The sequence below is a fragment of the Alligator mississippiensis genome, chromosome 9, assembly GCF_030867095.1.
Source record: "Alligator mississippiensis isolate rAllMis1 chromosome 9, rAllMis1, whole genome shotgun sequence".
NCBI lineage: Eukaryota > Metazoa > Chordata > Crocodylia > Alligatoridae > Alligator > Alligator mississippiensis.
In genome coordinates this window covers 886,534-911,262 of record NC_081832.1, presented here as the reverse complement: position 1 = coordinate 911,262, position 24,729 = coordinate 886,534, and the positions used below count along the sequence as shown (strand labels likewise).

The following is a 24,729-nucleotide window of genomic DNA, read 5'->3' as shown; positions in this document are numbered from 1 at the left end:
GCTGCCCTGAGCCTCTCTGGCCTGCGCTGGATTCCCAAAACTCCTTTCCCTGAAAGGAGCTGACACATGGGCTCGCAGGCAGCAATTAGCCCTCCTGGGTCACGCTTGCAGCCTCATCCGCGTGATCGTCGTCAGCCCCAGAACGAGCGAGTGAGCGCGCTACGGCGAGTTACAGAGCCGGGGCCGGGCTGCAGGACGCCACGTGCTGCGCGGCTCGGCACTCTCCCTTCGGGGCAAAGCCCCAGAGCACCGCGGCCCGTGTCCTTGTCCCTGCCCCAGACATAGAGCTGCTCTCACTTCCGCAACAGCCGCCCGAAAGATCGTTTTTAGGGAAAGGGGTTCGAATTCCATCGAATCACAGACCAGGAGGGTGGGAGGGAGCCCAGGAGGTCACATCCAGTCCAACTGCATCATCCCAATTTCTACCAGCTGCTCCTGTCCCGGGCTGAATCTGCCTCTGGCTTAGGCTGGCTCCTGCCTGCTAGTGTCCGTAGGCTGCTTGCTCTGCGCATTACACTGCCCCTTCCCTCGCCAAGGGCTGGCAAGGGGAGAAAGGACTCCCCTGCCCTTGTCAGCATTGATCACGGGCCCCAGACGCACGCAGAGGGGCCTGACCGCTGCGCCCACTGTCAGCGCACGGCAGGGAGGAGGTGTGGGGCGGGGGTGGCTGGAAGACTCGGGAAAGGGCCACGCTCAGCAGCTCTTGGTACTTTCCAAGGGGACTTTGGGAGACTTTCCCTGCAAAGTGCTGGGCCGGCCCGGCCAAAGGGCAGGGCTTTGGCTGGGGGTGCAGCACGCTGCATTTGCAAGCTCGGGCGGGTTGGGGCCCAGACGCCAGTGTCCTGGGCCGAGAGCTGGGCCCAGCTTCAGAGCACCCAGCTTTGCGAAGGGAAGCCGAGCGGCCGGAGGGGCGAGGAAGGAAGCCTTGCCAGGGCAAGGGAAGGGCGGGAGAGGCAGCCTGAGCAGACACAGCTGCGTTCCCACACGCTTGTGACTTGTGGAGTCATCTCCTCCCGCGCCCGCCCGAGTCCTCCGTGCAGGGCTGGCTCTGCCTGTGGGAGGAAGGCAGGGCGAGCGCTGGCTTGGGCGAGGGCACCGAACACAAGATTAGCAGCCCATCCTCGGTCTGAAACCCTCCATCTACGCCTCAAAACCCTGGGCAGGGGCCACGCCAGGCCCCAGGCTGAGCCACCCCAGCTCCAGGGTGGCGTGGGGCACATCTCACCAGCCCCAGCTCCCCACGTCCCCTTTTCAAGGGCAGCCTGACGGAGTCATTCGATCTGCTGATAAATAACTGAGCTGGGAACCTGGCTCCGTCCCCTGCCTCCGACGGGCCGGCCCGGCCCGGCCCAGCCCAGTGGGCTCTTCCCAGCTTCCTCCATCCTCCGGCACGGTTTGCTGTGACGTGCAGGTGAAGACCCAGCGCCCCAGGCGAGCGAGGCCGCTGGCCCCGCAGGTGGGTTTGGCACGGCCCCGAGTGCAGCCGATCGGGCGCAGTGCTGGCGTCCCGGCCCAAACACCGGGGCCGTGCGGCCGAAGCGTGCGGGAAGGAAGAGACGTCCCCAGCTGGAGCAGCGGCTGCCCCCGGGGAGGGTTTGCACCCTCGCCCAGGTCTCGCCCTGGCATTGACTTCTCCCACCCAGGCTGTGGCTCTCGTCCTCGACGCCACGGCTTGACGGCTCCGTCGCGGGCTGTCTCCGGGCGACGCGTGCCACGCTCCGCAGCGATGGAGAGACGGCCTGTCTCCATAACCCGGCGGCGCCCCTCTCCTTGGCTTCGTTATCGCTGCGGCTTTATTACAGGCAGAGTAAATTGCTTTTGTTTGAAGCGGGATAATGGTCAGAAAAGTGACTCTGTGGAAATGACATTTTCACGGGGCTTATTTATTCTGCGCCAGTGACTTGCATATTAAGCTTGCTCCGTTTACCAAGCGCTGCCCAGGGCTTGTTCTCCTTCCCAAGTGCCTGCGCTCCAGCACGGGCCTTCCCCGGCCCCAAAACCAGCTCTTTTGGCTCCAGAAAGAGGAAGGGCGCCGAGACGGGAACATGGCCGGCAGCCGGCCCCAGGGATGGGGGCACGGAGCCAGGAGCCGAGGGCAGAGGGGTTGGGCCCGGGGATGGCTCACGCGATGGCATCTCTGGGGTTTGGGTTTCCTTCCTGGCCACGGGGAGCGGCTAATCCTCCTTGCCTGCAACACCCGGATTGAGCGTCTCCCAGAGCCGCCAGCTCCAGGGCCCTCGCCGCCGGCAGAGCCTGGAGCGCCGGGGAGGGACCGCGATAGGCGGCTGCCCGTGCCTGGCAGCGGCGATCGGGAGCAACGCTCCTCTGCCTTCCCGGGCCCAGGTGGCACCAGCACGACCTTTCAGGTGCATCCAGGCTGCCCCCACATCCTGCCCCGAGCGGGCCCGGAGGAGCCCGGCCTGCCTCACTCCTGGCCGAGCCCGCCAGGGTGCATGCTCTGGGGCGTTGGAGACGGCGACGCCACTTCCCCCCAGGACGCGGGGCACGGGACCAGGCTGGAGCAGGGGGCAGAGAGCCTGTGCTGGCGTCGGGGCCCAAGGGCCCCAGGAGAGAAGAGGAAGGGCATGCTGGAGACCCCGGTGCAATGCTGGCCTGCAGCTTCTGGCAGCAGCCTCGCCCTCCCCGGGGGCCGAGAGCAGGCCCAGTCTCGCCCCACCCCTGGTCCGGATCCGAGCCCCCTCCTCAGCACGTCTCTTCCCAGCTGGATGCGAAACGCAGGACCCTCCTCCCAGTGTCCAGGTCGCACGGGGCCACCGGCACTTCCCGGGTGCCCGGTGAAGGTGGGGTGCCAGGGGCACCATCGCCTGCAGGCATCGGTCCAGGTGAGCTGATGGCATGCCTGAGCCCAACGCCTGCAACACGGCGCCAGGGCCGGGGCCGGGGCCAGGCAATACCGTGAGCCCCTGGGAGAAGCTAGCAGAGCTGAGAGGAGAGAGCCCAGCACCAGACACAGGCACAGAGCCCTTCCTCCGCCTCCCACCTAGGGCTGTGTACCAGCCGCCAGCTCGGCCGGGACTCCCCGAGGGCTGCCGGCTGCTGTAGCGCTGCCCAGCCATCACCCCACGGAGCCGGCTCCAGGCCCCGGCACTCGCCCCCTCCATCCCGTTTGGTCCCCGTGAGCTCGAGCTCCTCTGACAAGGGGCACCGGAGCATGGTGCAGGCCCGGGAGAGACCCCATCGGGGAAGAGATATGAGAGCCTCATCGCCGTCCAAGGCTCCCAGCCCCGGGGCTCATCCTTCTCCACTGACATCTCGCAGGGCTCCGCACTGCTTAGGCCTCGACCGCTGCGCTTGGCGCGGGCAGGGAAGGAAAGAGATGCCTTTTCCAGCCGGCCCTTCCATTGCACCCCCTTCCCTGCCCGCCTGCGCCCCTTCGGTGGTTAGCCTTTGAAGCTGGAGAGGCCAGTCTGTGCATTTTGGAGCCGGCTGGCAGGGATGTGGGGGCAGCCTGGATGCACCTGAGGAGCCGGCTGGCAGGGACACTGGGCGTTCGGCGGTCCCCATTTCACAGGCTGGCTCCGAGGCTCAGCCACTTGCCCTGCCACCCTCCCCATGCCCTCGACGGCTCCCCCAAAGTCAGCGGTGCCCCGTTTCACAGAGCTGGGAAGCTCAGGGGTCCGTCTGCAGCGGGTATGGACTCCCCATGAAGGAGAGCGCCCCGGGGCCGCCCTGGCACCGGCAGCGTGGTGGCAGGGCAGGGCAGAGCCCCTCGCCAAGGCTGCAGGCTCCCCTGCCAAGCAGCTCCAAGGGCCAAGCCTGGCTGGCAATAGGGCCGAGCAGGGAGCGAGCGGGGTCAGGGGAGAGCGGACTTCATTGCGCTGCTCTCCAAGGCAGAGCCCCCAACCCAGGGAGGAGGGGACTGGGGAGGAAACCCCCAGCTGCAGGGATCTCATTTGCAGCTACGCTTTCCAGGAGCCCCAGGCTGGCAGGACCCTCCCGGGGGCATGTGCCAAGCAAATACTCACCCCGCTTCCAGCCTCGCTCCGTGCAGGCAGCTCCTGCACCCTCCAGCTCGCCTGCTGCAGCCCAGCCTCCTGACCTTGCAGGGGCGCAGCTGCCCCTCGTCACCCAGCTGCGGGCGTTTCACGCGCCCCTGCCCAGCTGGGCGACGAGGGGCAGGGCCTCTGCCCGGGGCACCTAGGAGCGCCCGCGTGGGGCTGGGCTGTGAACAGAGAGGCCGACGCCACGTCCGTTTAAGGAGCTTTATTCGCTTCAGCAGGTCTGAATCACAGGTTGGATCATGTGCGTGGGGAGTTTGCAGTGAGAGCGCAGCGCCCGCCACCCTTGGCCCCCGGCTGTGGGAGCCGCTCGCCCTCCCTGCAGACATCGCTAGCAAACGGGTATGTACACGACACGCGGCGCGGGGACCAGGCCGGGGCTCGGCCCTCTGCGCTTGCCCCCCGGCTCCAGGCGTGCCCAGCCCGCGGCCCGCCGGTGCCGGGCGAGGAGGGGCCGGCTCGAGCCACTGAGCAGCGCTGCCCGCTGCGCAGCTGCCGGTGTCTTCAGGAGCCAGAGCCCCTGGGTGCAGCCACGGCCCGCCAAGCCCCTGCCCGCGTGCCACGAGCTGCAAAGGCGCCACCGCCAGCCTCTGCCGCGGGCACGGCTCCGTCTCCAAGGGGACTGGTGTCTCCTGCCCCGTCTCCCCGGCAAACGGGGGTCCTGGACCACTGCCCGCCTTGGAGGCACGGGCCCTCCTCCCCCGGTGCCCGGGAGGGCCTGACCCCAGGGCGAGGGGGGCACGAGGTGCATGGGGGCGGCTGGGGCAGGGAGAGGGAAGCTATTTACAAGAGGCCGGGGTGGACGTGGCGGGACGGGACCGGACGGAAACCCCCGGGTCTCGCCGGGCGCAGCAAGAGGGACCGGCTGCCAGGCCTCCTGGCCCCCGGAGAGCCCCGGGGTGCTGGAAGCAGAGGAGGCGAGCGATGCAGGGGAAGGGCCGGGGCAGGGGCAGTCTGGGGGCGCGATACGTGGCCACGTTGTGCGGGCAGGTGGCCCCTGGGTCCCCCCGTCCCGGAGCTGCCGCGAGTCCTGGAGTCAGCTCGCCCGCGCTCCAGGGGTTAGGAGGAAACTAAAAAAACACGTGTGTGCGTGGCCGAGGGGGGTCATGCGTGTGCGGGTCGAGTGGGGGCAGCGGGGGGACGTGAGCATCCGGCGTGGCCCCGCCTGCCCCCCGGCGCGGCACGGCCCGGGGTGGGGAGGGGGCCGCCCCACGCCGCCGCGGTCAGTCTACAGCAGGCACGAGGCGTCCGCCGAGCGCTTCTTGAGCTCCTTGCCGGCCCTGTGGTGGTGGTGCAGGTGGGCCGCGGGCTCGGCCGGCGGGGCGGCCAGCAGCTGCGTGTCCTGCAGGTGGGCGGAGGAGGAGCCGTGGCGGCGCGGCGCGGCGCTCTCCTCCGGTGCCACGCGCAGGAAGGCCTTGACCTTGTGGTGCCGGGCCTTGCCGTCGCTGAAGTCGATCACCCGGCACTCGTAGGTGCCCTCGTCCGTGGGCTTCACCCGCGACAGGCGCAGCTTGTGCGAGATGTTGCTGCCGACCACCTTCACCACCTGCAGGGAGAGAGCGGGCGCTGAGGGCGGGCACCGGGGCACGGAGCCGCCTGCCTCCCTCCCCGCCTCTCCTCTGCAAGACCCCGGGAGGGGACGGCGATCCTGGGGGGGGCACCCTCCTTCCGCGCTCCCCACCGGCTCCCGGAGGCACTTTGCAGGAGCCGGTTGAAAAGGGAAGTTTTGGTCGTGGCAGAGGTGCCAGGGAGAGGACACGTGCTCGGGGGAAAGGGGCATCGGTCACTGCAGGGCACGGTCTCTGCACCAGACCTGAAACGCCGGAGGCTGCACAGGAGAGAGGAACAAGGGGGAAAGCCCTGCCCCGACCCCGTCCCCGTCCCCGTCCCTTCCAAAGACCCGGGGCAGGACGGACCCACGAACCGGCAGGTTTTATGTTATGCTCTTAAGCCAGGGAGCTCCCGGGCCAGGCGTCCTCTCCAGCCAAGCGAGGCTGGCTCTGCAGCGCCTGCCCCAAGGGCTGCGGGGAGCAGAGAGGAGCCGAGGCCCTGGGCCCCACGTCCCCGGTGCGGGCGGGCGCGGCAGGCAGGACCCTCACCGTGCAAGGCTTTGCACGAGGGAGAGGAGCGCGGTGCCCTGGAGCCTGCGCGAGCGGGCAGCACCCCCAGTCCGAAAGCTGGCCCTGCTCCCCACCCCGCGGCCACGGGCACATCGAATCCCCGGCAGCCTCCTGTGCGGAGCCGGGCCCCGAGATCGATGCAGAAGCACGCAGGCTAATTAGCTTTTCTACCAAATTGATTCGCTCTCAGTATTTATCACCCAATGAAATTTAAGACTTACTCGCTCACCAGAGCTGCCGCCGCAATGGGGTTAGGTCAATAAATCGGATTTATAGCCCGCCCCGAGGCCCCCGGCTCCGCTCCCTCCATCGCGGCGGCTGGGAAAGGCCATTCCTCTCCTGGACACCGCATTTGTTACCGGGGGATTTGGGGCTGCAGTGGGGAGCCACGAGCCCCTGCCAGGGACCTGGGCTGGGAGACGGTCATCGGCCTAGCCGAACGGGTGGACGGCGAAGCCATGCGTGTGCTGGGCTGCATGCGATGTTCCTGCGGGGCGGAGGGGCTGTGGAGACCCCCCGGCCGCTGCCCTCTGTCACCGATTCCCACATCCCCCCATCTGCCCACGGCCCTCCAGCCAGCCAGGAGGGAGTCTGGGCAGTAGGGGCACGGACGCAGCGCTCATCCTCCCTGGAGTGCCCCACGGAGCGAAGGAAAATGTCTGGCACCCATTTCACAGAAGGAGAAAGTGAGGCTCCAAGACTCAGGTGATGTCCCCTCCCCACGGGAGCGCACAGGCGCTGTCCCACCGGAAATGCAACCACGTGCCCGGGTCTTCCTTGCTGGAAAGGCTGTGGGCAGGTGAGCGCGTGGGCTGGCACCCACGCACCACGGCAGGGGCTGGAGCTCCCCGGGGCACCGAGCCGGGACGAGCCAGAGCTGCCGGCTGGGAGGGCACGAGGAGCACGGCAGGGACGCAGCGCGGCCTGCTTCCACATCGCATCGCCAGGACAAGCAGTCACGGCCGGCAGGCGTCGGGCTAAGAAAAGGCAGCCAGGCGCCAGCCCGCGAAGTGCCCCGTGCTCCGGTCGTGGAGGCCCGTCCCGCAGGGGACCCGCGAAAGGGCCGGGTGATTTTGTGCCCCCGATAACATCTGCAGCGTGGGCAGGCAGGCCTGGGCAGCCCGGCTGGACCGGCGCTCCCGGCTGCTATAGCAAACCCACTGCACTACAGAGAAGCAGGCCCCGCGGGCACATAACTCTGCCCGCCGGCAAGCGGCTGCGCCACAAATCACCGAGCTGTTACCGCAGCCACGGGAGAAAACTGCCCACCCGCCGCAGCCGTTTTGCTCGCTGGCTCCCTTGGAAATGCCACACAGGTGTGGAGAGGGAGACCGAGAGCCGGGCTTTCTGCGTGAAGGGAAGAGCAGGGTCCCTCTCCGTCACCCTACTCCTCCTCTCCGGCCGGGTGGGGCGAGCGCCGGGCCCAGGGCTGTGTCTGGCGGAAACCCTTGGGAGCTGCCTCCCGAGTTTGGGCCTTTTCTAGGACAAAGAGCAATTTATTATCCGACCGAGTGCATTTTGGTGGATAAAAAATGGTAAGGGGGCTCCTAATGCAACGGCTTCGGTGCCTGATTTGTGTCGCTCTGCACCGTGTGATGCTGCCATTTGTTCTCACTCGATTTACCCTTCGCCTGGCACGTGTGTTTTATCAGGGCCCTTCGTGCTGCCGCCTCCTCTTTGTTCCTTTCTCCTTCCAATTTGCTCAATGTTTAATAATCAAGGACATTTAAAATAACGAGGGGAGGGGGGAGAGCAGGAAATCCACTTTTTTCCAAACTTAGCCTCTCCCCCACAGCCCTGATGGGTTGCAAACAGAGGCAGCGTCACGCCCAGCCTGCCTGGAAATAAATCATAGTTACACATGCAAATGCACTGATTACATCCAGGCATGCAATTAACTGCCTAATTATGCTGAAAAATGCAATTGTGGAGTAAATAGAAGACCCTACCCCAGGATCACTCAGCTGCGCCCGAACCCTTCCCTGCTTTCCATCTGCTTCCCTTTGCATGCTCCCCTCCGAGGGGCTGGGGGGGAGAGGGGGTTGCTCTCCTGCCATGCCTCACCAGGCGTTTGCTCCTGGCTGCACCCCGCGCAGGTGCCTGGGTTGATGCCCGAGCTCAGAGGTCAGGGAATGGCCGGTGACTTGGGTCTGCAGCCGAGGGCCACGGGCACGGGCACGGGCTGGTAGAGCAGCCCCCAGGCTCGGGGCCCAGCCTGCCGGGGCAGCTGGGCAGCGCGTGCAGTCAGGGCTCTGCGTACAAACCAGACCCCAAAGCTCAGGGGTTTCCCGGGAGGTCTGGGCCCCCCCAGACCAGAGCTCGAGAGAGAAAGGGTGCAAGGAATGGGTCGGAGGGCGTCAGCGTGTCCACAACCCCCCTGGTGCACAGCAGCGGTGACCGTGTGTGTGCACACGCCTGTGGCACGCTCCTCGCGGTGTCCCGGGCTCGGCTGCAGCACTGCAGCGAGCCCACGACGCGGAGGCTGCTGTGCCGCCTGCACCCAGCTCCCTGCGGGCACGGAGGCCGGTCGCACGGGTCCGGGACGCCCGTGCAGCCAGCACAGCCCCGCCACCCCCGGCCGGATTGCGACCCGCGCGCGTTCGCCCGTGGAGCCCTGCAACCAGGAGGGGCATTTCCGAAAGTCTCCGCATTGCCATGACAACCTTTCCTCTAAAAAACTTCCCGGCTGCCACTGGGCGGGAGGGGGCAGGGGGCCGACTGCGACCCCGTGCATCCTTCCCCCTCCGCCCCCGTCTCCTCCTGCTCCGGCGGAGCGGGGCACGCTGGCTGGAAGGCCTAGCCAGCCCCGGGCTTTGTGCCATCCGTGCCAAGATGCATCCCGTGCCTTCTGCAACAAGCCCAGCAGCCTCCCGACACGGCCGGGGTCCACGCGCCTGCAGCGCCGAGCAAACGCAACAAGGGCGAGAGCCGCAGAATCGGCTCCCGGCCCCGAGCCACCTGCCCTGCGCCATCTCCCGCCAGCGGAGAGGGCCCACAGGGTCAGAGCGCCGGCGGTCAGCCTCCGTGCTTCAAAACGGTCATCTATTTTTGTCAGCCGGGGCCTGGGCAACACCCGCCTCCATCACGAGTGGCGGAGGAGGGAGAAGCCGGGCTTTGTGACATCCCTGCCTCATCCGAGTCCGACCGGGGAGCGGGGAGGCAGCAGGAGGCCAAGAGCATTTATTTTATTTAACTAATTAGTGTCTCCTCATTCCGCGCACGTGAGCCTAAATGGCTTTCGAATGCTAATCCGCTCCGCAAATTAGATGATCTCCTCCTTGGTGTAAACTTGTTCTTTAGGCGCCCGAAGAAATCAAATTAAGATCCCGGCTGTCAGGTGTCCGGCGCTCGGCTGCGCCTTAGCACGCAGCGGTCCCGGGAGCCCTGACCCCAACCCAGGGCCCAGCACGGCAGGGCCACAGCTCGCCTGGCCGCGAATCGGGGGCTCCTCGCGGCCCCGGGGGCTGGAGGGGACTTGGGAAGGGGCACCCATGCAACGCGTCTAAGCGTGGCCCGTCCTTGGGGCAAACGGGGCAGCAGCCCGGCCTTTCCCCAGCGTGGGCTCCCTCTCTGCAGACGGTGAGCTCCACGGGGCCCTGGACGCAGTTGCTCAGCCCCAGGCAGGATCAGGCCCCCGGTGCACGCTCCCAAAGCCGGAAGCTGCCCGGTCTCGCTGCCCAGACGCCTGCGCCCGTGGCCGTGGGAGAAGTGCAAGGTGAGAACGGGCGCCGTCGGTGCGGGGGCAGGCGTCCGATGCCGGTGCCTCCGGCTGGAGACGCCCCATCGATCAGCCGGCACGCAAACCAGCGGCCTTGGCCCACACCATCCGTCTCTGCCCTGCCTGGGCCCCGGCACGCAGCGAGGCAGCGATGGATCCCGTGGTCACGGGGGGAGCGAGTCTGGCGCCGGGCGCCTGGCACCGCCCTGGGGCAGTCGCACACGATGCAAACACACGTGCTCCGTGCCCCCTCCACAGCCCGGCCCCAATTCGGGGGAGTGCGGGAGCACGTCCTTAGCCGCAGATCGGAGCCACTCACGCTTGCACTTAGCTGCTCTCCCGAATTGAGGCCGGGCTCCCAAGAGCCCAGGGCCACACTCGCAGACGGGCACCAGCAGCCCCTGAGCGCCCGGGGCCGGGGCAGCAGCTCCCCTCCCCTGCCAAACTGGGCATCGTCTCCCTGCCAGACTGGGCTGAACAATCCCTGGCCTTTGCCCGCCCGCCCCGCGCCATCCCAGCAGTGCGGAGAGCAAGAACGCTTGCAGCTTTGCCCTCCATTCAAGTCCTCCCAAGAAGTCATTATCAGAACTCACACTTATTTTTGTCGCGTCCTTCCCGGCTTCTTCCTGCTGCGATGCTTTTATCTGCGGGGAGAGGAGGGAGAGGAGAGAGCCCATTAGTTTGGCTGGACGTGGGGGGGGAACCCATCAAGCTAATTCACACCTCAGCCGTAATGCCGGCTTCAAAGCCCGGGATCAGGGAAGGACGTGCAGAGAGGCAGGAGCAGGAGGGATGGTTGTTGCAACCAAGGAGGCGGCGGATGAGAGAGCCCCCCTGGTCTGGGGAAGGGGGGAGGCCTGGCAGGGCCCCGGGTGCCCAGCACCGATCCCCTGCGGGGCCGTGGCCCAGGACCAGGCACCCAAGGGCCCGGGGGCCCCTGCAGCTGCCCATCTCCCCCCTGCAGACACCCCCACGTTGCGGGGCCCGGGGGTCGGGGCCGGCAGCGTGCCGCTCGGCTTCTTCCCGAGGAGCCGCGTGGCCTGCCGCAAAGGGCTGCGAGCCCCACGTCTCCCCCCGCCCGGCCCCGCTCCCCGGCAGTGCTCTCCCGCGATAGCATTTCCCTGACACTTCTCTCAATTTATGGTAATGCCGGTAGCAGCGCCCTGCCAAAGACACAATAATAAAGCCTCATTAAAATACCTAAAGCTGCCTTTCCATTCTTTGGCCCTTATCTCGGTGTGAACAGAAAGAGGAATAAAGAGACAGCTGTTTGCCAGGACTGATATCCAGGAGGAGAGGGGGGAGATGGAGGTGGATAGCGGAGGACGAGTGCGGCGGGGCCCGTCCGCCAAGACGATCCAGCCGTCGGATCGGCTGCCCGAGGGAGGCAAACCCTGCAAGCCTGGTCGGGGCAGGGGCATCACCGGGGCGAGTCCCCGAGAGAGGCGAGCGGGGGGCATTACCTGGCTGGCAGCCCATGTCTGTTTGTCCGTCCAGTCCCTGTGGTTGCGCACGTACCACCACTGGATCTCGAGCGAGTAGGAGGGGGAGCCGCTGCCCCGGAAGGAGCAGGCCATCTCCACGTCCTCCCCGGCGTGGGCCGTCATGTCGTGCGGGGTCTCTGTGAACAGGGCTGCGGGGCACAGAGCGGAGAGCCGGACGGCGGTTAGGGAGCGCAGGGCCCAGCCCCACCTGCCCTCCGCGCGCTCACCCCAGACACCCCGCTGCCCCGGTCTAGGGCAGGGAGCAGCCCTCTGCGGCCCCCACCACCCTTCTGCTCCAGCCCTGCCCTGAGCCGAGGTCCCGGGCCACCAGCGTGGCCCAGCCCCAGCCCTGCCCGGGGATCCACAGGCCACGTGCCCCCTCCCCAGCTCGTCCACCCCCAGGAGCCACCCCGCTGCAACCGGGCCGAGACCGCTGCTCGCCCTGATCCCTGAGCTGGGCGCTCCTTTTGCAGCCCCCTGCGTTGCAGCGCAGGCCCGGGGAGCACAGCCAGCTCCAGCCTCACATCCGCACCCCTCCTGCGGGCTCCCAGGAGGAGACGATGCCACGCTGCAAAGGGGAGCCGAGGGGCCTTGGGGTCAGCTGGTCGGTCCCCATCCCCATCTCGGAGCGGGACCCTGCCCCTGCCGTCCCCGTGTCACAGCCATCCATCAAGGAAGCACCAGCCCGTCCCTGCCTGCATCAAAGCCCAAACGAGAAGCAAGTCCTCGCTGGCTGTGGCCCCCGCGCGCCATATGGCCGGCTCGCCGCTCCCAACACAAATGTTGCGCGGAGACGTCATTAGGATTCTTTTCATCTCCTCCGGAGAGACGATTGCCCCGCGGCAGCGACGGGTCGGTCGGGAGATGTCACTGCCGGCGGCGAACGCCAGCTCTCCCTGCCCCAGGCTCTCCGGGGCGTCACCACCAGCAGGCTTGGGGCTCCGGGGGACTTGCACAGGCAGCCATCCCACCAGGGCACGGGGAACGGGGCCTGGAGCATCCCGGGGCTCCTGGCTGCCTTTGTCCCCCGTGCCACAAGCCACAAGCTAGGACACGAGAGGCAATGCTCGCAGCTCCGTGCCCCGGCGCTGTCCCCTGCCACTGAGGCAGCACGTCTCCGGCTCAAGGGCACGAGAGGACCCTGCTCGGCCACGGCCTGGCAAGACCAGCGAGCCGCCCCGGGGCTGGGCCGAGGTCCAGCCCCATTCACACAAGGGCTAAGATGCTCCATCTCTTGGTCTGAACCCAGGGTGCCCAAAGGGACCCGCTGTACCCGACACCCAGGCCTTCCCACCAAGCCCGCTCTCCTCCCACCAGAGAGGTACACCGCAGCCCAGACGCAGGAGACAGGAGGGAAGACCCTGGAGGTCACTTGCAATGGCTCCCAGCCTTGCTTCTGGCGTCTAATTACTATTATCCCCGGGCAGAGGGACCCCCTGCTCTCTGCCAACCGGCCCAGCCCGCACCTCGAATCCACCTGCCCACGCCAGGCTGCAAAGCCAATCCCTTCCGGTGTCCCGTGCCGCCCCCTGCCCCCGGGGTGCCCCGCCGAGCCCTGATCCGGTCTGAGAACTGCCTCATTATCAGCCTAGACAGAAGAGTTAATGCCTTTAATATCCCCCCGTCCCTCTGGAGCCTGGGAAATCCCATATACTTATCGCTTGGCTTTAATCCTTCCTTGCAGGGGAGCTGAGGAAATGCAGCATCCGGGGCTTAGCCAGCCGCCCTGTCCCCCTGCGGGCACCAAGAACGACCGGGGCTCCGGGCACTGCAGGAAGGTGCCCCACGCTCCACGCCAGGCTCCCCGGGGCCCGCGCGCCGGTGGGAGGACGGGATGTGCTGGGCAACACGTGGCAAACGTCCGTGTTCCTGGTCCTGGTACATCAGTGCTGGGGCCATTACCTTGGAACAATTAAACACTGATTGCGCTGACATCCTCAGCTCTCTGCCTAGGAGGGAGACCGGCCCCCAGGTCCCGACAGCTCGCTCTCGCGGTCACAGAGAGCACGACCAGCTGCTTCCCTTCCTGCGGCCGTGGGGCACCCGAACGGGGTGCCGGGGGCACTGTGCAGCCCCCCACGCCGATCTGCAGCTGCCAGTGTGGGGCCTCCATCCCTCCGGCGCCATGTCCACCTCTTCCATTCCTGCCAGCTCCCCAGGGCTTTGCAAATGCTCTCCTCTCCGGACCTGCAGGCGCCCTGCCGGAGCCCCCATCTCCGGGGCTGTGCAACGTGGAAAAGGTGCTGGAAGGTCCTGGAAGGAGCATAGCGCTGCTGGGGTATCGACGAGGCAGGATCGGAGGCCTCCAGAGGCAACAGCCTGGTGCGTGCAGCCCGGCGCCGGCGTCACGTGCTGTTGGCCGGTAGAGCTCAGAGTCACTTGTGGAGCTGGATCTGCAGCGTGGAGATCCCCGTTTCCCCAGGGCAGGAGCTGGGTGCAGAGAGAGGAGAGAAACCGGGACCAGTCCCTGCAGGCCCCTCGTCTCTGCTCTTCGTGACAGATGCATCCACGTCGCACAGGCTGGACCCGGGGCTGCAGGGCATCGGTAGCACGTGCAGGTGGTCGCCCCGCGGGCTGGGGGAGCTCCCTTCAGGGAGCGGAGCAGGTCCCACACGACCTCCCCGAGTGCATGCCCGGCACACGGTTCTCACGGGCACGAGCGGCGCATGGCGTGCAACGCAGCCTCCGGAGCCTGGCCTCAGGCTCGGCTTTGCTGGTGGACTGGAAGGAGCAGGCGCGGCGCTGGGTCGATGGAGGCCTCGCGCCCACGTCTAAATTCCCAGGAATACAATTAAAAGCAGCTCCCACAGACTGCGATTTGGCAGAGAAAGGGCTTGATTGAACCGAACATCTTCTTCCTTTCAGGCTTTAATTGGGCAGCGCTTGTATTAATTAACCCCGGGGCTCGGCCTTCTCCTCCTGCAGCCGCACGGAGGCTGGTCCAGCAGCAGCCACCCGCCAAAGCTTGTGCCTTGCTCACTGCCACGGCGAAGGCCCCCCGGACACTGCCCGGCGCTGCTCCAGCCCTTCCCTCGGGGCTTGCTCGTTCGACGAGCCCAGCTGTGTCCAGCTGTTGCCTGAGCAGCTGGAAGGGCTCCAGGCAGCACCTTGGAGGCTGGGCATCTCCAGCGCCTGCAGCAGCACCGCGCCAGGCCTGCTCCCCACACACCCTGAACATAGGACTGTGCCGCGGGGGCCAGCCGAGACCTTGTAAGAGACTGGTCGTAAACTCACCCGGTGAAAGGCGGTGGAGGGCTTAACGGGGAGGAGGCACGGGGCAGCAGTCCTCTCCCCCTCGGCTCCCTTGTCTCCCTCTCCCGTGGGGACGTTGGCATCGGATACCCAGTGATGTCAGCTCAGGGTGGCCGCTCGGACAGCAGAAATGGGCAGCTCCGGGCAGCCAGAAGGGCCTGAGCTGGCCAGGAGGCTTGGACCCTTGGCACCGATTGCCAGCCAGTGCCACCCATGCCAGGACTGGCCCCACCGGCAGAATATCCTCCCTGATCGTGGGTCTGCCGGAGGAGGCAGCTCACGCCCAGTGGCTGCAAAGCTGGAAGAGGCTCTCCCCTTCCTTTCGTGGAGAAAGCAACGTGCAGGGGAGCCGTGAGCGCGCACCAGCGCCGCCCAGAAGCATCCCGCACCGCCTGCCCGCACCCCAGACAACGCAGCCCACGGCAAAGGGACTGAGCCAGGCCAGGGCCGTGCACAGCTGCGATTGAAGCCGTCGCATGGCCCTGGGTTGGCACAGATCCCCAAGGACGGCTCCCCCGGCTCCCGTCGCGTCCAGCCTTGCCGTTACAGCCTGACAGCGAGAGCGCGGGTCCGACTGACAGATGGACAGGCCAATACCGAGCGCGACGCGGCTGCGAGTGAAGGGAGGGTGGCACGGTCCCCCGGCGCGAGATTAGGGACGCGCTGATGGATAGCGAGAGGCCAGCCGGCGGAGGGATCGGTGACAGCCGGAGTGATGCCGCGCGCAATACGTTATCTACCCGGCCTCCCTGGAAGCCAGCCGGGGCAGGGAGTGAGGCTGATCCCCACCGCCGTCAGGCAGAGGCAGGGTGCGGGTGCCGCGAGGACGCTGCTGACGGCCGGGCTCCCAGCACAGGAAGGTGCCCCTGGGGCGGCCCCGCAGGGGAGGGAGGGGAGCAGCCCAAACCCAAGCTGCATCACCCGGATGCTCGGAGACATCCTGGGGTCAGCTCCAGCCTCAGAGGTCGCGTGCCCTGACCTCCAGGGAGAGGAGCTAGGCTGCCCGGCAGCAGCGAGCAGGGACGTGCAGCCAGAGCTCCCCAACCCTGACGGGCCAAGGAGTCGCCAGCCGTGTGCAGGGCTTAGCACACAAGGTGCGCACACAGGGGCTGATGCAAACCAGGTGGAAACCTGCCCTCTCACATGCCCCCCTGCGGCGACACTGGGCCGCCCGGTACATGGAGCGAGGCAGACAGGCGCGGGCACCTCCCTTCAGGTACCCGAGTCCGAGGCCCCGGGCTGGGGCGATGTGCTCAGCCCTCTCCGGCCTGGCAGCGGACTCTCCGAGGGTGGGAGTCCTTCAGGCTTCCCTCCCAACCCCTTCCAGCCCGCAGGTTGTTTGCAAGCTATGTGCTGCTTCTGTCTTCAGCCGCTGGCGGTGCAATTGGCCGCCGAAATCACATGAAGTCACCCCCAGCTGCTCCCGGGGAAGCAGCACAAGCCCTGCAGCACCAAGGGCCCCGGCTGAGCACCCGTGATCCCGCCGGGGGAGCATGGCAGAACAGCCCCTCGCTGCAGGAGGAGCCAAAAGCCCGAGAGCTCATGGAAGATGCTGGTCTTCCCAGGCAGGCCCCCGGGGCCTGGTCCGTGCCTGCGAGCGGGGCTTGACCGTCACGCACACACCAAGGGCCGGGGCCTGGCGCCCTGCAGCTGCTGCGATGAAGAGGGATGGCAATTCGAGCCATCGGGCGAGTACCCACGATCAGCGTGCCTCCCAAAGTTGGCAGCTGGCTGCCGCGCTCCCGAACGGCCCGTGCAAGTGATGGACAGGCCGGGGACCCTCCGGAGGCCAGGCATAAATGAGGAATAGCGACGGCACCGGCGGAAGAGGGGAGAACGGCCGCGGCAAGCGTGGCGTGGAGCAGGAGCGAAGCAGCGCTGGCTCGTCCACCCCGATGGCCCTGCCAGGGCGGACCTGCTGGGCCCCCGCCCCAGGAGAGCACGGCGAGGGAGGAGCGCGAGCCTGCCCTCATCCCCCGCAGCAAGAGCCGCTGGCAAGCCCACGGTGCCAGGCCACTGCCTGCGACCCTGAGCTCCCAGGCGGGGTTTGAGCATGCAGACAGGCACAGGCACGTCCCAAAGGGGCTGCGGGGCGAGGACAAGCCCTGCACTTCCTCCAGGGTGGACGGCGCGGGGTCCTGCCTCCTCGGACAGGGCCGCGACCACTGCAGGAGACGCCCGCGTAGGGCACGGCCCTTTCCACCGCAGCACCACGGGACTGCAGACGTGGTCTGAGTCTGCACGGCCCAGTCTCCCTTCAGCCCCCAGCAACAGGACGGGGCTCCTGCCCCAGCTCCGGCCTTGCCCCAGGCTCTGCTCCCAGGTGCCATGTGCCCGCGGGGAGCCCGTACACGTGGGACGCCCCTCCAGCCGTGCCCTCGCCCCCGGCTGCCTTTCCCCTCCGCTGACATTGGCGCCGTGTCCTTAGACAAAGGGAAGGAGCCGGAGTGACTTTAATGGGCTGGCTGCATGGAGTGGTTTATGGCCCGCTCCCTGTCATAAACTGAGAAAATCAGGATCGATAAATCTTCCCGGAAACAAAAATCAGGGGAAATAAAGCGAGCTCAATGGGGAAACACAGATAAACGGAATTGAAAGCGCCTGCTGGGACAGCTTGGTGCTCCCATAAACCCGAGATATACAGGCTGGCGGCCGCGCTCCCAGCACCGGGCCGGCTGCGGGGTGCAGCGGGGAGCGCGGCCGGCCCCCCGCTCGCCCCCGCCGCCCGCGAGGGGTCCGGCAGCCGGGCACGGCCCGGGGGAGAGGGAGGAGGAGCGGGCACGGCGGGGACTCATAGCAGGCGCTTGGCCGCGTGCCCTGCCTCCCCCCGAGTCCATGCCAGGGCCAGGCCAGGCTGTGCAGGAGCCAAGGCCAAGAGCCCTCGTGAGATGGGCCCTGCCCCGTGCGGTGCCGGCGACCCTCCGGCAGCTGCCCACCCTCCCTCCATCCTGCGCCTCTTGCACCACCGAGATCAGCCGGATCTCCTCCGTCGTCGGAGCCAAGAGCCCTCCACGCACCCGGCTCCCTGGGCGCAGCAGCCCCGCGGCCGCCTCGGCCCTCACCAAGCCCAAGGTCAGCAAGGACATGGCTCTGGTCGTCCTGGCTGCACGCGCCCCTGGCAGCCCACCCACGCCCAGGTAGAGACACCACCTGCGCCCGCCGGACCCAGCAAAAGGCACCGCTGGGTGCTAACGAGCCGCGCGCCGGCACAGCTGGGCCCCGCCGCCGGCTCCCACCCCACCTTCCTCCCCTGAGCAGGTGGGGAAGGACCATTTCCCTAACGAGGCGGCTGTGCCGGCCCTGCAGAGCGGCTCCGTTACCCCGGGGGGACAGGCATGACGGATCCGTGCCGGCGCCCCGTAATTGCTTCGCCGGCAGGTAACGAGCGGGGCCTCTCCCGCCCGCGCCTGGCGTGTGTCAGAGGGCTCCGCGCCGCGCGCCAGAAGAGGAATGAGTCCAGGGGCGCTAATGGCTGCGAGAGGCTGGGCGATCTCCAGGCTCATTAGCGGAGCTTGTTAGGGCCTGCGGAGCTGGGGGGGAAGGGGGGCCGCCGCTCGGCACAGTCCCTCCCAGGTACGACCGTTCCTCATCAGCTCCTTCCCGGCGCCTTTCTCCGCTCACTTTTTGCTGGCACAGCACAACCGCGGCTCGCGGGAGCTGGGGAGAGGCAGGGAGACACCCGTGATCACCCCGTCCCAGGGGCCCCGATGCCCGGGGGAGCGAGGGCAAGGCGCTGCCCCCGAGACAACGGGGCTGAAGGGCTGCTCCTGGCGCCTTCCTGCTCCCCGGAGAGCTGGGCTGGTCTGCCGGGGGGTTGGGAGGCAGGGAGGGGAGACGGGGGGTCCCGACATGGGCCTGGGGCCCTCTCCCGGCTCATGGCCCGATGCCCAGAGCAACCAGCGCTGGCCGTCGTGTCCGAGCTCCGGGTCTGGGGGTCTAATGGGCATTTTGGGCACCCAGATGTGGGACTCTTCCCTAACCAGCACACCCCGCTCTGATCCCAGGGCACCAGCCTCTCTCCACCCCCTGCCCGCGAAGCCCGTGGGATGGCCAGAAAGCAGATGCAGGGGAAGCGCCGAGAGCCTGCACCGTCTCCAAGGCAAAGGTGACCACCACCTCTTGCACGCGACCCTTGCCCGCACGAGGCCAGCGGCCCCCTTGCCCTGCTGCGCCGCCGACCTGGAGCCTCCTGGGGAGCCCGGCACAGGCCCCGGTTGGCAAACCCGGAGCCTCCCCCCATGCCAGCTCCTCTCCGGGGAGGCCGAGGGCTGGACAGACCCTGGGGACGAAGCAAGGGGCTGGGCAGGGACCTGCATCTCAGGGCCGACGGGTCCGCGGGCAGCTTGGCGCTTCCAGCAGCAGCTGCAACAAGGGCCCTGCTCTCCCCCTCCCTGCGGGCACAGGTTTATCTCCGGGGCTTTTCCCCCCGAGCAGAGCCCGGCTGCTGTGACCCAGCGCCTGATGGCAGCCTCGCCCCGGTCTCCCTGGGCCGATGAGGACAGACCTGGGGAGAAGGAAGCACACGGGGATGCTGTTCAGGGGCAAGACGGGCAGACGGACAGCCCCAGGAGGCTTCGCGGCAGGGAGAGGCAGAGCCAGGCGGGTCCTGGGGAAGCCGGAGCATAGACAGACAAACAGGCACCCAGGCAGGTTAATATTTGAGGAAGCCTGCATTGAAGGGCGATTAAATATGTATTGGCCATTTGCAAAGGCATATTAATTACCTCGTTAGAGCTCCGGCTCGCTCAGCGAATTATTTACCCCGATGAGCCATTACAAGTCCAGTCAATCACACACGTCTCGCTCGGGCTGCCCGAGCCAAGAGCTGCCTCCAGCCTGCCACAGCGTCTCCCCCCGGGCAGGCCGGCACCGCGCCGCGCCGCCCGGGCCGAGCCCTCTCCACCATCCAGCTGGGATCCAGCCCGGGGGTGCCCAGCACGCCCCGGCTGGGGGTGCTCGCTGCCCGGGCCCAGCACCCGGCAGGGATGTGCCGAGGACCCACAACTCAGCTCAGGTCTATTGCCACGGACGCTAGAAGCCAAAAATCAGGGCACGAGGCCGACCCCGCTGGAGACAACGGGGAATTGGGGAGCTGCAGGCACAGCAGAGAGGCTGGCTGGCTGCAGGGTGCCGGGCTCCGCCGCTCTGCTCCCATACGGGGCCTGGCCCACTTCCATCCGCAGTCAAAGCAGCGAGTGACCCAGGCAGAGCGGGGATAGCAATGTGCCTGCCCTGGCTCTGGCAGCAGGTGTGAACGTGCAGCACCGAGCACACGTGGCAGCCGAGAGCTGGCAACGAAGCCCGGGTCCAGGCACGCGGACTACCCCAGGGAGGAGCAGGAGCGGGGCAGCAGCAGCACCTCGTCTCTGCAGTGGAAACCCTGGCCTGGGCCACGTCTACACATCTACGTGGAAGGCCGAGGCCCCTGCATGCGGCCGACAGGAGATCAGGGGCTCTGCCCCCCATCCCGGGGTTTGTCTGCAGGGGGAGAGATGCTCCCACCCAATCTGGTGCAGCAGCACAGGTATGTGCATGCACACATGCCATGCCCATGCCAGGACCATCATACAAGCGGCGCTCTGTGCACCGCCACGACCTGTGTCCAATGCCCCACGCAAGGTGCAGCCCTGGGCCCATCGCTCCCATGCACCCCGACGAATCTGCCCTCCCTCGGGAAGGGCTGGGGGTGCAAAGCTGGACACCAACAGCCGGTGTCGCAGGAGGAGTCGAGCTCCTCTTTCCTGCCAGCGCGTCGGCAAAAAAAGTGCTGCCTGCCCAAGCCTCCGCGGCCCGTCAGCTGGCGTGGCTAAGGCCGTGGGGCGCTGCAGTCCGGTGCACGGTGATTTATGGACGTACTAGCGAGGGCAGCCAGCCATGGATGCGGCGCTCCTGACAGGCCTTCAGGACACAAGCACTGCAGCTGGGGCTGCAGGCCCCTCCGGGCCAGACCCCACTGCCCCTTCACAAACCCTGGGCAACAAGGCAGAGCCTCACTGCAAGCCGGGTGTAGCTCTGCGTCTACATCCTCACGCCGGGCATCCAGGGGGGAAGCGACCTCCACCTCCGAGCTGCCTGGCACCAGAGAGCTCCCCCAGCACTTGCACACAGCCCACGGCTCTCCTCGTATCTGGCCCCAGCAAGCCAGGACACGATGGGCCTGTCACCCGCGCGAGCAGAGGCCACAGTCAGCCAGGGCACTGGGCTCAGGCAGCGACGGGCCCATCAGGTGCTGGGTCTCTGTGCTTCCCTCTGCCCTGGTGTGGAGGCCCTGCCCAGAGACAGCCAGTCACCCACTGCAAAAATCTCAGTGTGCCCCCAAGCTGTGCACACCCACATGCATGCACACACACACACAAGTGCAAATTAGCTCCAGCTCCAGCCTGCAAAGCTCAAATCCAGCCTTGAAGCTGCAGGAGAAGAGCAACAGGGATGAATCGGGGCTGCAGCACACGCCTCCCCGGCGCACAGTCCTCTTGGGGCCCCAGCAGTCCCCTTCCCAGTGCCATCAGCGGCAAAAATCCCAACCGAGCCAGGACCAGGGCCCTCAGCTGTTGCCCACGCCCCCCCAACAGCCGACTTCATGTGCCAGCGCATCCTGCTCTCGGGGGAAAAGCAGCAGCGGTGTCACAGCTCTCGCCCCCTCGGCAGGATGGCACAGACGGAGAAGTCCCAGGGAATTCTGCTTCCTTTGGCTAACTCGGGGAGCAAAGCATCAGACGTGCCCGTGGCGTCCGGCCAGGCCCCGAGCTCGCCAGGCACTTTGAGCGGCGTCTCCCGGTGGCCCGATACGCGCCCCCTCCCCACGGCGCGGCTCTGCTTCGTGCTGTGAAGTGCCAGGAATCCTCAAGTTGTAGCTGGCAGGCGAGGGGCGGCAGCTGCCCCGCAGACCATCTGGCCAGCGTTGCGCCTGCTTTATGAAATTGGACCGCGCGCTACGAGATGCGTCGGCTCCTTCCAGTAATTATGCAATTGCCCTTTCTCAAATGGAAGTGTCAAGCTGCAGGAGTGCGGTGAATGCCGAGCCGGGTGACGGGGGAGGCCCATTGTTTCCAGAGCGGGGAGAGAACGGTCGTTTTTCTGACCCCACTTACTGTCACATTAGGAGCCGAATTATCTCAGATTTTTGCTGCAAATTAGCAACAAAAAAGCCAACTAATTTGGAGGACGCAAACTGGGCCAGCGCTTGCCCTGCCAGGGCCTGGGACTGACCCCCAGCACCTGCTGGTGTTTCAAATATTGCACCTTCACCGGCCGGCTGCCCGCGGGCCCTGGAGGGGTCTCTGCTGCCCTTGCGGGAGCCTTCACAGCCCGTTTTACTGCTGTGCTGTCCCTGCTAAGAGGGGGTCTTCGAGGGGAGGGGATCCTCAGCCCGGTGAGCCCGGACGAGGCCGGGGTCCCCCGTCTCCTGCAGGCCGTGCCCCTCATAGCAGCGCAGAGGGGTTTCCTGGGGGCTGGAGCAGGGCATTCGCCTGATGTTTCCAAATCCCCCAGCCCCAGCAGGACCCCAAGCACCAAACCCGCTCTGATTTCATAGATCAGAGCCAGGAAAGAAAAGGAAATGGCAGGCGTGTGGCCTTGCCCTGGGTCTGCCCAGGACTCAGGGATAAAAGCAAGGCGAAAGGCAGGAAGGGGAAACCACTGCCCAGGTCCGCCCTGCCTTGAAGCGCCCTGTGGCTCTGCAAGAAGCACCACGAGTGGCTTCTGCTGCCCCACGCACATGTAGAGCCAGGCAAAGAGCGAGAGAGGCGATGGGCCGAGCTGCGGGGCTGGAGGAGGCCCAGGAGAGCCTGCACTGCACTGCACTGCACTGCACTGCCCGGGGAAGGCTCTTCCCCAGCAAAGAGGAGAAGGGAGAGAGCCAAAAGCAAGACCCCCCCACACCAGGACGCCCCCAGACGGGGCAGGGCAGAAGCCAGAAGAAAAGGCCTCTGGCTTCCCAGCTCCCTCTCCCCTCCAGGCCCCGGACAGCACCGACTCCTCGGAGAAGCCCCGGCTGCCGGCTCTGCTCCGCCGCCTCGCTCACCGAGAAGCTCGCGATTAAAATTCGCCGTCACGGTCCTAACGCAATAATTCCCAGCGTCTTGCCCATCGCCTGTCAGCCCTCTTTCGGGGGCAGGAGCGCGCCGACGTGTGATGGGGAGAGGTGTCAGAAGTAATTGTGCTGAACGCCTGCACGAGCAGTGGCAGGGAAGGCAAATCGGATGGAGAATTCCCACCAGGAAGCCTGAAAAAATCCAGGCGAATGCAAAGTGTTTGTGGAAGTAATTGATAGAACAATCACCGGCATCTGAGACAAAGGGGAAGGGCGGCCCGGCGGGGACACAGGCCTCGCTCCCTCCAGCCCGCAGCCACGCCGCTCTCGGGGTCGCCGAGGCCAGAGGGTAACGCCAGCCCGTGAGGCACAGCGAAGGTGCCAGCAAATGCGACCATTTACCCAAGCGCTCTTCCCTTCCCTGCTCCCTGCAAGCAGGGGCTGGAGAGCCCGTGGCCCCAGCCCAGCCGACCCATGCCGCTTGCAGCAGGGTGCGTGCATCACTGCGGGGACGGGCCCGGGGAGGAGACCGGGCAGGCTGGGACACACACCGAGCCACAAGCTGGAGCTACACCTCGGCCCGGAGGCAGCCGCTCTGATGGGGAAGAAGCTCTGAAAGAGGCTTTATCAAAGCGCCTCTGCCACCTGGGGCGGACACACACCGGGGATTGCACACTGCCCGCGGCCCCTGCCCCAGCAGGCGGTGATAGCACGGGTGGAGCGCGCAGCACTTGCGTCCCCACTGCCCCCGGCCCCCCGGGACCAGGCCGCGACCCCGCAGCCTCCAGACCGAGCTCTGGGCAGCGGAGAGGAGACGCCGCGGGGCTGCCTCGGGGCCTGCTGCCTGGAGCAGAGGAGGCCTGGCATTTCAAAGGCCTTCCCCTCCGTGCAGAGCACCGCCAGGCCCGGCTCCCTGAGAGCTGGCCCGCGGGAGCGACACCGGGCCCAGGGTCCGCGCAGGTCGCCCACAGAGCAACACGCCTCGCGCGCCCGCCGGGGCCCCTCGTCCTGCCGGTCCCCACGTCCCCGGGCCCCGCCGGGAGCGGCGGTGGCAGCCAGTAACGAAATGATCAATCTCCAATCTGCTAAACAGCAATTTATCCGGGTTTCGGCGCGCGCCGCTTTCATCAAATTGGTATTCACCTACTGAACACAAACGGCTTATTATACATGACCCACTTATCCGCGGCGTTTCAGTACCCTTAATAAAGGTTTCTGTTGTGATGAAGAGAGTTGCTGCAGGGAGAGAGACCCGTGCCCCGGCTCCCGACACGGGCTCGCGCCTCCTCCCGGCTCCACGGCAGCGTGCCCGGCCGGCGGCGGCTTCCCGCGGGGCTGGCGGTGCAGGCAGGTCCGCGCCCCGGCCCCCGGCCCCCGGGGCAGGCACCTGCCCGGCACCCAGGGCCCCGCTCCCGCTCCCGCTCCGGGGCACCGGCCCGGCTCCCCGGGGGCGGCCGAGCGTCCCGCGCCTCCGCCCCGCGCAACTTCCAGCGCTGCCCCCGCTCCCCCGGGCGGCACCGGCAACTTTCCGGCCCGGCTCCCCTCGCCCGCCCGCCCGCCCGCCAACTTCACCCGCCCGCCCGCCCGCGGGGCGGCCCCGGCCCCGGCCCCGGCCCCGCTCACCGCTGCCCGGGACGTGGTTCTCCCAGGGCGGGGGCCGCGAGGACCCGCCGAGTTGGACGTAGAGCCCCAGGCAGTGGAAGACCCCCAGCGCGAGGCCGAAGGCGCCCATGCTGCCCGGGCCGGGGCCGCCGCTGCCGCCGCCGCCGCCGGGCGCTGCCGGCGCTGCCTGGTGCAGCCGGGCACTGCGGAGCTCCCCCTCCCGCGGAAGCGCCGGCTCGGCGGCGGGCGGTGCTGCGGCCCCGGAGCCTCCCGCAGCCGCGGAGGGATCCAGCGCCTGATTTATCGGCAAAGTTTCTCCGACGGGGGCGCCGCCCCCCCCCCCACACCCCCGGGCGGGGCGGGGCGGGGCGGGGCTCGCTCACGCGGGGGCGGGGGCGATGCGGGGCTCGGGCTGGATCTGGGGCCGGGGGTGTCCGGGCGGCGCGCCGCAGGTTCAGCACGGCGGGGCGGACAGCTCCCGCGCTCGCGGCCCGGGCGGGGC

The 24,729-nt window shown here is 67.4% G+C and overlaps 1 protein-coding gene across 1 annotated transcript; it reads right to left on the bottom strand.

The window, feature by feature from the left end:
• Positions 1 to 4,209: 4,209 nt before the first annotated feature.
• On the bottom strand, positions 4,210 to 24,512 carry VSTM2L (V-set and transmembrane domain containing 2 like). The gene is made up of 4 exons (XM_059713107.1): positions 24,249 to 24,512; positions 11,321 to 11,490; positions 10,451 to 10,501; positions 4,210 to 5,565 (listed from the first exon to the last, which is right to left on the bottom strand). The coding sequence occupies exons 1-4, from the start codon at positions 24,355 to 24,357 to the stop codon at positions 5,248 to 5,250; spliced, it is 648 nt and encodes a 215-aa protein (XP_059569090.1). The 5' UTR covers positions 24,358 to 24,512; the 3' UTR covers positions 4,210 to 5,247.
• Between the last annotated feature and the right edge of the window lie 217 nt (positions 24,513 to 24,729).